General features: G+C 38.4%; 1 protein-coding gene across 1 annotated transcript in view; it reads left to right on the plus strand.

Moving 5' to 3' along the window:
* Positions 1–16,490, plus strand: part of erap2 (endoplasmic reticulum aminopeptidase 2) — a 43,086-nt gene that overhangs the window by 142 nt on the left and 26,454 nt on the right. The window contains exons 2-8 of the mRNA XM_061986475.1: positions 8,903–9,166; positions 9,249–9,435; positions 9,501–9,670; positions 12,775–12,913; positions 12,987–13,121; positions 13,198–13,318; positions 13,394–13,548. Coding sequence (XP_061842459.1) covers positions 9,003–9,166; positions 9,249–9,435; positions 9,501–9,670; positions 12,775–12,913; positions 12,987–13,121; positions 13,198–13,318; positions 13,394–13,548 — 1,071 coding nt within the window. The 5' untranslated portion in view covers positions 8,903–9,002. The remainder of the gene's footprint in view (positions 1–8,902; positions 9,167–9,248; positions 9,436–9,500; positions 9,671–12,774; positions 12,914–12,986; positions 13,122–13,197; positions 13,319–13,393; positions 13,549–16,490) is intronic.

A 16,490-nucleotide genomic window follows, 5' to 3' on the forward strand; every position in this document is an offset into this window, starting at 1 on the left:
TTTTGGTAGTATTTTGATGTGAATGTCGTGTACACTCGAACTGGGCCGTCGTGTAAACTGCTTTGAAGTCATGTGCTCCTGCAGCTGTTGTCACCTCGCCTTGTAGCTGCCTGCTGACTATGACCTGCTTTTGTCTTGGCGACTATCAAACTTTCGTCTGGACTAAATATCAAAACTCACCAAGTTTATTTTCTTCGTTTTTCTTTTGCTTTCTTCTTCACTCTTTTTGACGCGCACCTGACCTTGTCAGCCATGCCATGTGGGACTTTTAGGAGGCCTCACTTTGACTGTTACCTGCTCTACTGTCCGGCCTGTCATCAGCCTGACTATATTTAGTTCCCTCCTGCAGTGCTACAGAATCATTATGAATATATATTTTGTCTAACTGAAAGTGAAACTTTAATATTCTTGCATTTGATCACCATAATATTGGCCGCAAAAAGTTTTTCCAAGATTCTACTTTTTTTTCTTTTTTTTTTTTTTTTACCCAAAATGATATAATATCAATAATTTGCATCACAGCATCTACTTTATATTTGCTAAAAAAATTACATGATGCAAAGGTGCTTCTTAATGAGACAAAATAATGTGCAAATGTACAGTACAGGCCAAAGATTTGGACACACCTTCTCATTCAATGCGTTGTCTTTATTTTCTTGACTATTTACATTGTAGATTGTCACTGAAGGCATCAAAACTATGAATGAACACATGTGGGGTACAAAAAAAAGTTGAAATAACTGAAAACACGTTTTATATTCTAGTTTCTTCAAAATAGCCACCCTTTATTCTGATTACTATTTTGCACAGTCTTGGCATTCTCTCAATGAGCTTCAAGCACACCTGTGAAGTGAAAACCATTTCAGGTGACTACCTCTTGAAGTTCATCAAGAGAATGCCAAGAGTGTGCAAAGCAGTAATCAGAGCAAAGGGTGGCTATTTTGAAGAAACTAGAATATAAAACATGTTTTCAGTTATTTCACCTTTTTTGTTATATATCATTTATATATAACATGTTTTATATTCTAGTTTCTTCAAAATAGCCACCCTTTGCTCTGATTACTGATTTACACACTCTTGGCATTCTCTCAATGAGCTTCAAGAGTTAGTCACCTGAAATGGTTTTCACTTCACAAGTGTGCCTTATCAGGGTTGATTAGTGGAATTTCTTGCTTTATCAATGAGGTTGGGACCATCAGTTGCGTTGTGTCCAAACTTTTGGCCTGTACTGTGTGTGTGTATATATATATATATATATATATATATATATATATATATATATATATATATATATATATATATATATATATATATATATATATATATATATATATATATATATATATATACAGTCAAGGTCAAAAGTTGACATACACGTGTAAAGAACATAATGTCATGGCTGTCTTGAGTTTCCAATAATTTCTACAACTCTTATTTTTTTGTGATAGAGTTATTGGAGCACATACTTGTTGGTCACAAAAAACATTAATGAAGTTTGGTTCTTTTATGAATTTATTATGGGTCTACTGAAAATGTGACCAAATCTGCTGGGTCAAAAGTATACATAGGTTGTCCTGCAAAATTTGGAAGTAATCCTCCTTTTTCATTGTCCCATTTACTCTCTGTAAAGTAAATAGAGTAAATGGGACAATGAAAAAGGAGGATTACCTCCAAATTCTTCAGGACAACCTAAAATCATCAGCCCGGAGGTTGGGTCTTGGCCGCAGTTGGGTGTTCCAACAGGACAATGACCCCAAACACACATCAAAAGTGGTAAAGGAATGGCTAAATCAGGCTAGAATGAAGGTTATAGAATGGCCTTCCCAAAGTCCTGATTTAAACGCGTGGACAATGCTGAAGAAACAAGTCCATGTCAGAAAACCAAGAAATTTAGCTGAACTGCACCAATTTTGTCAAGAGAGGTGGTCAAAAATTCAACCAGAAGCTTGTGGATGGCTACCAAAAGCGCCTAAATGCAGTGAAACTTGCCAAGGGACATGTAACCAAATATTAACATTGCTGTATGTATACTTTTGACCCAGCAGATTTGGTCACATTTTCAGTAGACCCATAATAAATTCATAAAAGAACCAAACTTCATGAATGTTTTTTGTGACCAACAAGTATGTGCTCCAATCACTCTATCACAAAAAAATAAGAGTTGTAGAAATTATTAGAAACTCAGACAGCCATGACATTATGTTCTTTACACGTGTATGTCAACTTTTGACCACGACTGTATACATATATATATATATATATATATATATATATATATATATATATATATATATTAAGGGTGTACCGGTACGTGTATTTGTATTGAACCGGTTCGGTTCGGTTCGGAGGTGTACCGAACGAGTTTCCACACGGACATATTAAGTAGCGCACCGCACGTTGTGTAAACAATGCACACTGAGGCACAACACACGGCATGCTAGCAACGACCAGGCTACTACAACATGCAAAAGCCAGAGCTGGAAGACCCTCCTGCCTCGTTAAGATCTCCCGTTTGGGAACATTTCGGCTTCGCGGTGCGACACAACAATGGATAACATCGCTTCAACGAAAAGAAAGAGAACAAACACAGCTCCCACCGCATTCAAGCAGCTTCTCCTCGGCGAGTCAGGCAGGGCTAAAGCAATAACAAATGCTGTTGTTGTTTTTATAGCAGCAGATTTAAGACCATATTGCATTAAAAACTAGATTTTGACCCACTTCTATGGTGGAAGAACAATGAGCCCATATATCCTCTTACTGCCAAGTTAACCAGGCACTACCTCGCCATACCTGCTACCTCAGTGCCCAATGAAAGGGTATTTTCCACAGCTGGAGACATTTTAACTGCAAGCAGGTCTGCTCTTTCTGCAGACAATGTGGATAAACTAATTCTTCTGGCAAAAAACATGAACATTGAGTGAAAGTCACCAGGGGTTAAAGGCTGAGGGGGGGAAGAAAAGTTAATCTGAGGCTGAGTTGACTTGAAACTGTTTAATGTTGCACTTTTTGTATGTAGAAGAAACGTTTTGTCATTTTATTTAATCTGAGCAACAACTTGAAGCAGTTTAATGTTGCACTTTATATGAGGAAATGTTGCACTTTATATGTAGAAAGGTTTTGTTAAGAAATCAATTCTGAGCCTTATCTTATTTAGTTTTTATTTTATCTATGTTGACTGCATTAACCCTGACAATCAACCCTGTGTGTATATGTATGTTATTGTTATGTTAAAAGGATAAAGCCATCGTTTACAAATGTTGGTAAATAAATAACCAGAAAATGTATATTTTGTTGTTTTCTTACTGTACCGAAAATGAACCAAACCGTGACCTCTAAACCGAGGTATGTACCGAACCGAAATTTTTGTGTACTGTTACACCCTTAAAAAAAAAAAAAATATATATATATATATATATATATATATATATATCTGTGTGTGTGTGTGTGTGTGTGTGTGTGTATATGTATGTGTGTATGTGTGTGTGTGTGTGTATATATATATATATATATATATGTGTGTGTATATATACACATGTGTGTATATATATGTGTGTATATATTGGGGCTGCAACAACTAATCGATTAAATTGATTAAAATCGATTATAAAAATAGTTGGCAATTAATTTAGTCATCGATTGGTTGGATCTATGCTATGCGCATGCGCAGAGGCATTTTTTAAAAAATTTTTATAAACCTTTATTTATAAACTGCAACATATACAAACAGCTGAGAAACAATAATCAAAATAAGTATGGTGCCAGTATGCTGTTTTTTTTCAATAAAATACTGGAAAGGATAGAAATGTAGTTTCTCTTTTATCCGATTATTAATCGAATTAATAATCGACAGATTAATCAATGATCAAATTAATCGTTAGTTGCAGCCCTAGTGTATATATATATATATATATATATATATATATATATATACACAGTGTTTCTCCCAGAAAATTTGTTAGTTAAGGTGGTGTCTCTCCAGGGGGAAGGGGGTGGGTGGGTGTAAGGAACAGCGTAACCCGGCCTGTCGCCATCACGTCTCCATCTCATCACTGCCACCACAGCCTGGGGGGGTGGGGCAATAGACTACAGACTGTGGTTAAGTAGGCCGGCTTCGTCGCATGAGGAAGCCTACAATTTTTGGTTGTGTTTTCCGCTCCATATGCTGAATGCTGTATATATATATCTCGATATTTTTTCCGTAAAGTAAAAACAATACACAAAACTGTCCTAGTTACCTGAGATACTAAGTATGTCATTATTATGACTTAGTAAGTACATTTTTTGACTTACTAATTTACTAAGTCAAAATAATGACAAAATAATGTCTTACTAAGTCAAAATAATGACTTAAGTCAAATTAATGACTTACTGTAAATAAGCGTTTGCAATAAGCGTTTGAAAAAAAAGAGTTGAAAGTGGGGCCACATGCTGACATATGTTCAACTCATCATGCTTAATTTATTACAGCATTTGGAAAGCCTGTAGTTGATTTTTCTTATGTGAATGTTATATTTTTATCAACATGTGATAGCAGCGACCCTGCCATTCAAAACTAGCCTGCTACATTACTAATGATTAATGTAACTATAGCTGAAAAAATAGTACAATAGCAATAGGAGAGACTATTCATCCCTGAACACCATGGAGTTCATGTAGGCTTTATGATGCAGTTACATTATTATATCAACTATCAGAGACAGCGTCAGGAAACTCTTCATTTAACATAATGTCCTTTTTTGCTGCTTCAACACAGCTCAATCAACACAGAAAAAGGTAAAGTGAAATAACTTAGTTGTTAACTGTAGGTCAATAATGCTTGTCTTTCTCTCAGACAGACACACACGCTTGCACGCACACACACACACACACTGCACAGTGAGCTAACGTTACGCTAAAAGCTAATTAGCCTTCACCTCAAGGACTGCAAGTGAGCTGAGCTGCCGCTTATGTTTCTAAAACGTTCATGTAGGGTTGTCCCAATCCGATATTTGGATGGGATCGGCCGCCGATATTTGCCAAAAAATGCGTATCGGCAAGGCATGGGAAAATACCGATCCAGATCCAGTTTTAAAAACAATTCTGGTCCGTGTTTTCCAACGCACCGATTTAAATAATACATTCCACTTTTCTGCTGCTCCCTAATTTCCGTTCCCCATTTTCCAGCACACCTTCAACACATCCACAGGTCTGTGTCCTAACCGTCCTAATCGGAAGCGGATGCCGGTTCATGGTTCCGAAAGGCGAGCGGAAGTTACCGGTAAAAATGTCAGCTGTGTGGGATTATTTTACCCTACAAAACGAAAAAGATGAAAAGGTGGAGTGCAAAACATACCACAATAAAATCAAGCGTGGTGGTAAAGTTGTAAGACATTTTAATACAACGAATCTGATCAAGCATTTAGCGAAATACCACCGTAAAGAATATGAAGAATTTCTAAAGAAAACTGACGGAAAAAAAAGAACGGTCCTACCCAACTAACTCTGACAGAAACGTTCGCGAAGCGTGACATTCTGCCACTGAACAATGCTAAAGCCCAGGGGATAACTAGAGTAATTGCCGAGGAAATAATTCTGGATGATGAGCCGTTATCTCTCATGAGTAAAGTAGCCTTTCGACGCACCATCCAACACATCTCCCCATTATGCTCGGACTGCAGTCGGGGGGGCAAACAATTGAAGGGAGTGTGTAGATATATATATATGTTTTTAAGTTTACACTTGTTCAAGAGCAAGTATTGATGCTGAGTTATAGACATGTTATCCCACTCAGGTTGTTTGTGTGTTTTGCTTTTTTTAATAATGTTTACAGCATTATTTGTACTTTATACTATTCACTTTTTTACTGTTCAATGATGTCATTTCTGTTTGTCACGTATAATTTTGTCTATTTTGTGTTTATCCTTGAATTAACAGGTCAGATTCTTGTTACCAACCATTGTGTATTATTCAAACTCACCTAATTCAGCTGGCTAGTTGTTATCAAGAGTACTAAAACCCTTTTCAACATGAATCTGACAACTAAATAGGCTAAAAAACTTTAAACTTTAATACATGCTCGGATAGGCCAGTATCGGCCAGTATCGGTATCGGATCGGAAGTGCAAAAACAACATCGGTATCGGATCGGAAATGCAAAAACCTGGATCGGGACATACCTAGTTACATGCGCTCTAAATACGCACTGCTGATTGGCTGTTACCGCTCTGCGTGTAACCAATCAGATGGTTGTGTGGGTGGGACAATGCTGGGTGCTGCAGAGACGTACTGCAGAGGCAGAGGCAGAACGTAGCAGCTTGTTAAGACTTTCGTTTAGGCGGTGGCTCGAACAGTGTAACTAGGCCTGTCGCCATCACGTCTCCACCTCATCGCTTGATGTTAGTTTGTCTAAATTGTCAGACGATCGCTTCTCTGATGTCTCCATCATGTCCATAAGTCTCTTCTTTATCTGGGCTTCGTCTTCTACTGCATTCAGGAAACTTTGTCTCGATTGGAAGTTTTCGTTTTATTTTGTCGTGCTTGTGGCTGTTGAGTTTTGCCTAGTGAAAAACATTTTTTAATAAGGATTTTTACAAAATAATATTCAATAATCATGAATACATTATTTGGGATAAACCCACTTTAGCACAGGTGTAAGATAGTGACATGTTATTTACAACATGTCGAATGGCCCTCAACATCGTCGGGAAACATCCATCCATCAATTCATTTTCTACCGCTTGTCCCTTTCGGGGTCGCTGGAGCTAGGGCTGGGCGATATGGCCTTTTGTTAATATCTCAATATTTTTAGGCCATGTCACGGTACACGATATATATTTCGATATGTTGCCTTAGCCTTGAATGAACACTTGATGCATATGCATAGCAGTATGATGATTCTATGTGTCTACATTAAAACATTCTTGTTCATACTGCATTAATATATGCTTATTTTAAACTTTCCTGCAGAGAGGGAAATCACAACTTAGTCAATTTACCAAAACTGTATTTATTTAACAGTTATTAAGCAGTGGCACAAACATTCATGTCATTTCAGAACAGAAAGTGCAAGATTGTCAGAGACATTTTAAAACAAGCTATTAGTGCACTTTTGTGCATGATGTCACTAAGATGACATATCAAAACAACAGTAAATTAAAGTGCACTTTTTGTACAGAACGCCACTACAATAGTTTAAAACAAATAAAGTGCACTTTTGTGCATGATGTCACACAAGATATTTCAAAAACTGCCAAATAAAAATGAGCTGCATATCAAATAGTATATTGTTTATTGTTTATTGTTTATTGAATGCATCCCCATTAGCTGACGCCAAGGCGACTGCTAGTCTTCCTGGGGTCCATATAGGAGCATACAAAATAAAAATACAAAGAATACATGCAATAACAGACATTATACAATGGAAAAATACAACATAAGATAAAAAGCTAGTTTAAACCAGTATTAAAAATTCACGTCATGTGGGCAGCTGCAATAGGTGTATCTTCAAAGCTGTCTTGAATGACAATTTACTTTGCGAGAGATTAATGTGAGATGGCAACCCATTCCAGAATGATGTACATCTATACATGACTGTATGTTTGAGGAGATTGGTCCTGGGAGCAGGAAGTGCCAAATAGCCATTGCTAGCATTCCTAGTGTCATGAATATGTGTGTTAGTTGATTTTAAAAACTGTTTGTAAAAGTAAAAGTACAAATAGTATATGTCCTTCGCTATGTGGTAGGTTCCTGCGGACGTTATCTCCTTTGTTGTTGACTATTTTTTTCATACGGTGTTGATCTGGAAATAGTTGCTTCAGCATTTTGTGGGTGTGGCACCGAACTGAGATGTTGACATGCAGAGTTTCAAGCACTCTTCATTCTCTAGCGGGTGACTTTTCAAATGATGCGACATTAGCAGTGGTGCTACTTTTTGTTGCAACGCTTTTGCCGCATACTTGTTCAACATCTTCCCGCTTGAAGCCAAACCACCGTCAGACGATGTACCCCGTGCTGTTTTTCTTGGGAATTCATTATTCCTTCATTTGTTACCAGATTGGCACCTTCTTTCTCTCGTATTACCACCCGCACTGCATGCTTACGTTACCATGTCGCTACCTGTCTGCTCCGCGGGAGCGTGTGACGTTGCACACGTGATGTGTGTAAGAAGGTGCGCTTGTTTTAAGTCTCTGTGAGAAGGAGAGACAAGAAAGAGTGGGAAACGCATGCCGTGTAATACCCGCAGCTAAAAGCAACTGCGTGAGAACGTATACTCGAATATCACGATATAGTCATTTTCTATATCGCACAGCCCTAGCTGGAGCCTATCTCAGCTGCATTCGGGCGGAAGGCGGGGTACACCCTGGACAAGTCACTACCTCATCGCAGGGCCAACACAGATAGACTGACAACATTCACACTCACATTCACACACTAGGGCCAATTTAGTACTGCCAATCAACCTATCCCCAGGTGTATGTCTTTGGAGGTGGGAGGAAGCCGGAGTACCCGGAGGGAACCCACGCAGTCACGGGGAGAACATGCAAATTCCACACAGAAAGATCCCAACCCAGGACCTTCGTATTGTGAGGCACATGCACTAACCCCTCTTCCACCGTGCTGCCCCCAATTATAATAATATATACTATATTGCAAAACTATTTTTGTGACATAAAAACAAATAGTTAAATATCTGCTTGTCATCTTTAATCATGATTTTAAAGCAAGTTATGCATAAAAAAATCTAATAATCAAATGCATATGCATTTCGATGAATCATGATTATTACCCGCACGCACAATGTAAATTAATTTGAAAAAAGCGGCCCCTCTGAAAGCAGCCATTACTGCGATGTGGCCCTCAATGGAAATCAGTCTGACACCCCGGTTCTAAATCATTTCTTCTTACCATTGTTTTTTTTTTGTTAGATTTGAAAAGGCGGGAGAAACAAGACTTGACAGCGGACACGTCACCTTTACAGGCATCCAAAAATGTTCAGGATTTGACAGCCTGTCCTTTTCACTCAAAATGGCCGTAGTGAGGCTGTTAGTGCTGTCTCTTCTCCATGCGTATGTGCTTGGACTTCAGCCCACCATCATTTCACAGCAGGCATCAAACCCTCCTCATGGAGAACAATCTCCTTTAGAGACGGGCAATCTGTCCTTCCCCTGGAGCCGCCTTCGCCTGCCAAGGTACGTAATCTCCATCCCATATTTACCCGTCATTAAAAGGAAATTGGCAGGACTGTATTATCAAGTATTTTTCTTCCTATAGGTACATTATTCCTCTTCACTACCACATCTTGGTGCACCCAAACCTCACCAGTCTCCGTTTCACCGGCTCTGTCACCATCCAAATTGACGTCCAGAACAACACAAATTGGGTTGTGCTACACAGCAAGGATCTGCAGATCTCCAAGGCGACCATATTGGATCAGAACCTTGCTCATCTGTCTGAGCAGGTAGTGTTGAACACAAAGCAGTCCGATTGTAGTCCATGTGGATCCGACTTCTCCTTGTGTTCCAGGTGCTGCCGTGTCTGCACAACCCTGCCCATGAGCAGATAGGCATTTTCTCTCCCCGGGTGCTCAACAGCGGGCAGAAATACTTCCTGTATATCGAGTTTGGAGCAGAGTTGGTGGAAGGCTTCCATGGTTTCTATAGAAGCACCTACAGGACCAGTTCAGGAGAGAGGAGGTAAGAAGTACATTGGTCGTTCTACCGAATCGGTAACATTTGCTTGTAACGCAGTTGTTTTTCAACTCTACTGTATTGTAAATTTGATAATACACATATTGCACTACTCAAAACGTGTTGTTTTTGTACAAGGTCTCTCTAATGCTGAAAATAATGGCACTTATTTCATAGTTCTAGACCAGGGGTCACCCATTACGTCGATCGCGAGCTACCGGTCGATGGCGGAGGGTGTGTCAGTCGATCACCAGTCAGGCATTGAGAAAATAGACCTAGAATATAGCAATCATCAATATTCACTAAGACGTCACTTTCGTCACTTGATTGACATTCACAGCACCCGAGGGTCTTGTGAGATGACGCTGGCTGCTGCCAGATCGTTATTAAGAAAAAATGACCGACAGGAAGGCGAGAAACACTTTTTTATTTCAACAGACTCTCGCGTCGTACCTGCCGACAAAACTCTAAAGACCGACTGCACAGTTCCTGTCTTCACAATAAAAACCCTGCTTCATCCTGCCTGCGCTAACAAAATAAGAGTCTCAGAAAGCTGGTGTACACAAGCTAGCAAGCTACGGAATTTTCCGCCAAAGTATTTCTTGTAAAGTGTATAAAAAGGAGTATGGAAGCTGGACAAATAAGATGCCAAAAACCAACCACTTTCATGTGGTATTGGACAGAAAGGAGGACTTTTTTTCTCCTCCATTTGAAAATGTGGACGTTATCATCACTTTCTGTCTGATTCCAATCAATGCAAGTCATCAGAATCAGGTAATACACCAACTCATATTCTTGTCTTCATGAAAGAAAGGAATCTATATGTGTTAAACATGCTTGTATTATCATTAAACACCTTTAACTTGTTAACAAAAACATATTTTTCATGAGAAAAATGCAGCGGGTGTGGCAGGGAAGTGTTGCAGCCTTCCAGTTAAGCACACCAAGTCTTTTAGCCAACAAAGTAGTGAATGCCACTAGATTCTTTTTGGATTTGCTAAGAGAAGACGGGCTACACCGAATAGTTCGCTTAGAGGATTCGGTTCAATCCTTTCGCCAATTACCAAAGACAAAGTATCTGTACAATAGCTGCACAGGGATGGGCAGAGCCGAAACATAGGTATTAAGTTAGACTGGAGATTGTTGGCAATCACACCATTCAGATATTCCACCATACATCTTACAGTGTTGTACAGTGAGACAAAAATGCTCGCAAATGCGCCTAAAAATAGACGTGCGACTTTATAAAACATAAAAATGCGGCACATGTGCGAAAAGGGATTTCAACCCTTTTATCGCATTTTGGTCCAAAAGTAAATCCACCCAAAACTAGAGTAGAATTTTCGTCAATCTGTGTAGCATGTTTGAAATCAATTTAAACCATAACCAAATGATTGACCACTCCATCCCACCTGCATGGCCATGCAGGGCAGCGGGGCTACTTCTCCGAGCTCACACACACAGTTTTCCAACAAGGATTAAACTAGATCTTAGTTCGAGGAACTGGTCAGTAAAAGACAACACTTTTTTCACCACCACTTGACACAAACTGCACTGGGCGCTCGTAACTACGAGGGTCGGAGGGAATATTGAGCAACGAATCAATAATAGAAGTGACAAACTAGTGGACTAGCTGTTTTCACACTTCACTAGACAATTGGCCCCGCCTTTTAAAAGGCACACTCACACACTGAAACGTATCTTAAATGCGTTATGACGGATATTTGAAATTTATTTTTTAAGTAACACATTAACTTCCCTACTAACTAATCACATTTTTAAAGAGTAATTCCGTTAGTAATTCAATTACTTTTTGGGTAAATTAACAACTAATTGTAATTAATGACTTTTTAAAGGTAATTTTCAGAACACATCCTGGCTAACATCTTTGTGTGTGTGTCCTATAATAATGTTTACTAGGGATGTCCGATAATGGCTTTTTGCCGATATTCCGATATTGTCCAACTCTTTAATTACCGATACCGATATGAACCGATATATGCAGTCGTGGAATTAACACATTATTATGCCTAATTTGGACAACCAGGTATGGTGAAGATAAGGTACTTTTTTTTAAAATTCATAAAATAAGATAAATATATTAAAAACATTTTCTTGAATAAAAAAGAGAGTAAAACAATATAAAAACAGTTACATAGAAACTAGTAATTAATGAAAATGAGTAAAATTAACTGTTAAAGGTTAGTACTATTAGTGGACCAGCAGCACGCACAGTCATGTGTGCTTACGGACTGAATCCCTTGCAGACTGTATTGATATATATTGATATATAATGTAGGAACCAGAATATTAACAACAGAAAGAAACAACCCTTTTGTGTGAATGAGTGTAAATGGGGGAGGGAGGTTTTTTGGGTTGGTGCACTAATTGTAAGTGTATCTTGTGTTTGTTATGTTGATTTAATAAAAAAACCCGATACCGATAATTTCCGATATTACATTTTAACGCATTTATCGGCCGATAATATCGGCCTGCCGATATTATCGGACATCTCTAATGTTTACCTATAAAAACAACATTGTTAAAGGTCAATTTGTTCATGTTGATGCTGACCTTTAACATGGTGTCTTAAACCAGTGCACTTTATTTCACATTTTGTTCTTTTGTGTTTTTGTTAGCTAAAGAATTGAGCATAGCTAAATGTTTTTTTTAAAGAAGATTAGAGATTATATTTGACTTTTCTTATGTTATTTGCAAGGATTTTTCTTTTTTCTTATCTCCACACACCTTTTAAGTTAGGATCCTATTATGCAAAGCCTATTTTTCAAAGCAACAGAATATAAATTGGAGCACATAGCTAATTAATTGTTAAATTGATTAATCGTCACAAGTAAAATATAATTTTAGAGAGTGGTGACAGGGCAACAGGTTCTGTTTTTCTAACGTTCATGTTTAAAATAATATTTTGAATTGCATTCATTAAATATATGATTAAATCATGTGCAGGACACTTGGCTTCATTTTGATGTGCATTTCTACATTTTGCACTACCAGGGGAAGCAAATGGCACCGATTCGGTGGAATAGCCCATATCCAAGGATTTATAACAGGGTCAGTACCGTGAAATAACATGTTATGTCTCTTTTTAGAACCTTAGCTTCCACTCACTTTGAGCCTACGAGCGCTCGGATGGCGTTCCCTTGCTTTGATGAGCCAAGCTTCAAAGCCAACTTCTCGGTGCGGATCAGGAGGAGCCCTGAGTACATTTCTTTGTCCAACATGCCGATAGTACGTGCAATATCTCTCCCACTGCGTGGTCGTCTGAATGTTAAAAAATGCCAACCAAGTCTGCTCGTTTTAGGTCAAGACAGTCGAAGTCGACAGTGGCCTGCTGGAGGACCAGTATTCTGCAAGCGTCAAGATGAGCACGTACCTTGTAGCGTTTGTCGTCTGCGATTTTAAATCTGTTACTGCAACAACATCTTCTGGGGTGCAGGTATATGGCTTCGACAAAATAGTCTTCTCGGGAAATATAGAGATATTTAATGCATTGCTTTATTGTCATACTATAGGTGTCCATCTATGCTGATCCGGAGAAATGGTCCCAGACTCACTATGCCTTGGAAGTTGCTGTGAAAATGCTTGACTTCTATGAGGAGTATTTCAACATATTTTATCCCCTACCCAAGCAGGGTAAACTTTTTTAAATTATTGTAACCAAAAACAAACCCAACCACATGTTTACACATTTTCTCCTTTCCTTTTAAGATCTGATCGCCATTCCAGACTTCCAGTCCGGCGCCATGGAAAACTGGGGCTTGACCACCTACAGAGAGATCAGCCTGCTTTATGATCCTCATGTGTCGTCTGTTTCTGACAAACTGTGGGTTACCATGGTGATTGGGCATGAGCTTGCCCACCAGGTTGGAGTGTGTTAATTAAGCTTTGTCTCCACCAAGCGGTATGGCCTGGCTGCATTTTCAAGTAGCTCAACTTACAAGCTTAATTGGTTCTGTGACTGAGCTCTTTACTCAAAACATTTGTATTTCAAATCAACGTCGCTCAATACAATTAATTAAAAATCCATTTAATTGGTGCTTGGCCCACAAAACAGCACAGATTTAACATGTAACATGCCTTTTAAAAAGAAAAACTTTTTTTTAAGAAATACTGTATGACAATCAATACAATAGAATAGGGGTCCCCATACTATGGCCCGCCAGCGTCCAAAATCTAGCCCGCAGGTAGTCCCTTGTAAAAAAATATATATATATACTGTATATATTTTTTTAAATTATTATTATTTTAATCTGTTTTTTCTAGCCCATCCATCAATCCATTAATCCATTTTCTACCACTTGTTACTCTCTGGGTCTCCTAGCCGCTCAGGCAAATTATATTGTCTAAAAATGCATTTTCCCATCGGTAACGCAAACTGGCAAGTGCGCACTCTTTCAGTCGATTAGTGCACGAGGGGGAAAAATGGCGAAATCGTTGGAGACATAAAATAGATTCAGAGTATAGAGTTTTTAAACATCAGTGGACATATGACTTTTTTTTTTTGTTCAGTGTAAGGAATAAGCAGTTTTTGTAACCTGCAATGAGACAGATTATATATATATATATATATATATATATATATGTGTGTGTGTGTGTATATATATATATATATATATATATATATGTATGTGTATCTGTATATGTGTGTATATGTATGTATGTATGTATATATATACATACATATATATATATATATATATATATATATATATATATATATATATATATATATATATATATATATATATATATATATATACAGGTAAAAGCCAGTAAATTAGAATATTTTGAAAAACTTTATTTATTTCAGTAATTGCATTCAAAAGGTGTAACTTGTACATTATGTTTATTCATTGCACACAGACTGATGCATTCAAATGTTTATTTCATTTAATTTTGATGATTTGAAGTGGCAACAAATGAAAATCCAAAATTCCGTGTGTCACAAAATTAGAATATTACTTAAGGCTAATACAAAAAAGGGGTTTTTAGAAATGTTGGCCAACTGAAAAGTATGAAAATGAAAAATATGAGCATGTACAATACTCAATAATTGGTTGGAGCTCCTTTTGCCTCAATTACTGCGTTAATGCGGCGTGGCATGGAGTCGATGAGTTTCTGGCACTGCTCAGGTGTTATGAGAGCCCAGGTTGCTCTGATAGTGGCCTTCAACTCTTCTGCGTTTTTGGGTCTGGCATTCTGCATCTTCCTTTTCACAATACCCCACAGATTTTCTATGGGGCTAAGGTCAGGGGAGTTGGCGGGCCAATTTAGAACATAAATACCATGGTCCGTAAACCAGGCACGGGTAGATTTTGCGCTGTGTGCAGGCGCCAAGTCCTGTTGGAACTTGAAATCTCCATCTCCATAGAGCAGGTCAGCAGCAGGAAGCATGAAGTGCTCTAAAACTTGCTGGTAGACAGCTGCGTTGACCCTGGATCTCAGGAAACAGAGTGGACCGACACCAGCAGATGACATGGCACCCCAAACCATCACTGATGGTGGAAACTTTACACTAGACTTCAGGCAACGTGGATCCTGTACCTCTCCTGTCTTCCTCCAGACTCTGGGACCTCGATTTCCAAAGGAAATGCAAAATTTGCATGGTTGGGTGATGGTTTGGGGTGCCATGTCATCTGCTGGTGTCGGTCCACTCTGTTTCCTGAGATCCAGGGTCAACGCAGCCGTCTACCAGCAAGTTTTAGAGCACTTCATGCTTCCTGCTGCTGACCTGCTCTATGGAGATGGAGATTTCAAGTTCCAACAGGACTTGGCGCCTGCACACAGCGCAAAATCTACCCGTGCCTGGTTTACGGACCATGGTATTTCTGTTCTAAATTGGCCCGCCAACTCCCCTGACCTTAGCCCCATAGAAAATCTGTGGGGTATTGTGAAAAGGAAGATGCAGAATGCCAGACCCAAAAACGCAGAAGAGTTGAAGGCCACTATCAGAGCAACCTGGGCTCTCATAACACCTGAGCAGTGCCAGAAACTCATCGACTCCATGCCACGCCGCATTAACGCAGTAATTGAGGCAAAAGGAGCTCCAACCAAGTATTGAGTATTGTACATGCTCATATTTTTCATTTTCATACTTTTCAGTTGGCCAACATTTCTAAAAATCCCTTTTTTGTATTAGCCTTAAGTAATATTCTAATTTTGTGACACACGGAATTTTGGATTTTCATTTGTTGCCACTTCAAATCATCAAAATTAAATGAAATAAACATTTGAATGCATCAGTCTGTGTGCAATGAATAAACATAATGTACAAGTTACACCTTTTGAATGCAATTACTGAAATAAATAAAGTTTTTCAAAATATTCTAATTTACTGGCTTTTACCTGTATATATGTGTGTGTGTGTGTGTGTGTGTGTGTGTGTATATATATATACACATATATATTTATATATATATATATGTATATACATATATATACTGTATATATATTTTTTATATATATATACAGTATAGCCCGGCCCCTGGCCACATTTTTTAACCCAATGCACCCCCCCAGGTCAAAAAGTTTTGCAATAGAATCTACTACTAACAGAGTCATTTTATAATGAACAATATTTACCTTGAAAAGTGGACTTCTACAATATCTCCTTCCAGCTGCTTCTCTGGCCAACACAGCATCAGCAGCTTTTCCATATTTTCATGGATAAATGTACACCGTTTAGATATTCCTCCTGCTTCAATATGGTACAGACTTACAGTGATACCACCTTATATCACTTTACACTCGCTCTTTGTTGGGGTATTTAGTCCCTCCAAGATTTGGTGATGTTGCGATCGGGCCA

Source organism: Nerophis lumbriciformis, linkage group LG12, assembly GCF_033978685.3.
Source record: "Nerophis lumbriciformis linkage group LG12, RoL_Nlum_v2.1, whole genome shotgun sequence".
NCBI classification, from domain to species: domain Eukaryota; kingdom Metazoa; phylum Chordata; class Actinopteri; order Syngnathiformes; family Syngnathidae; genus Nerophis; species Nerophis lumbriciformis.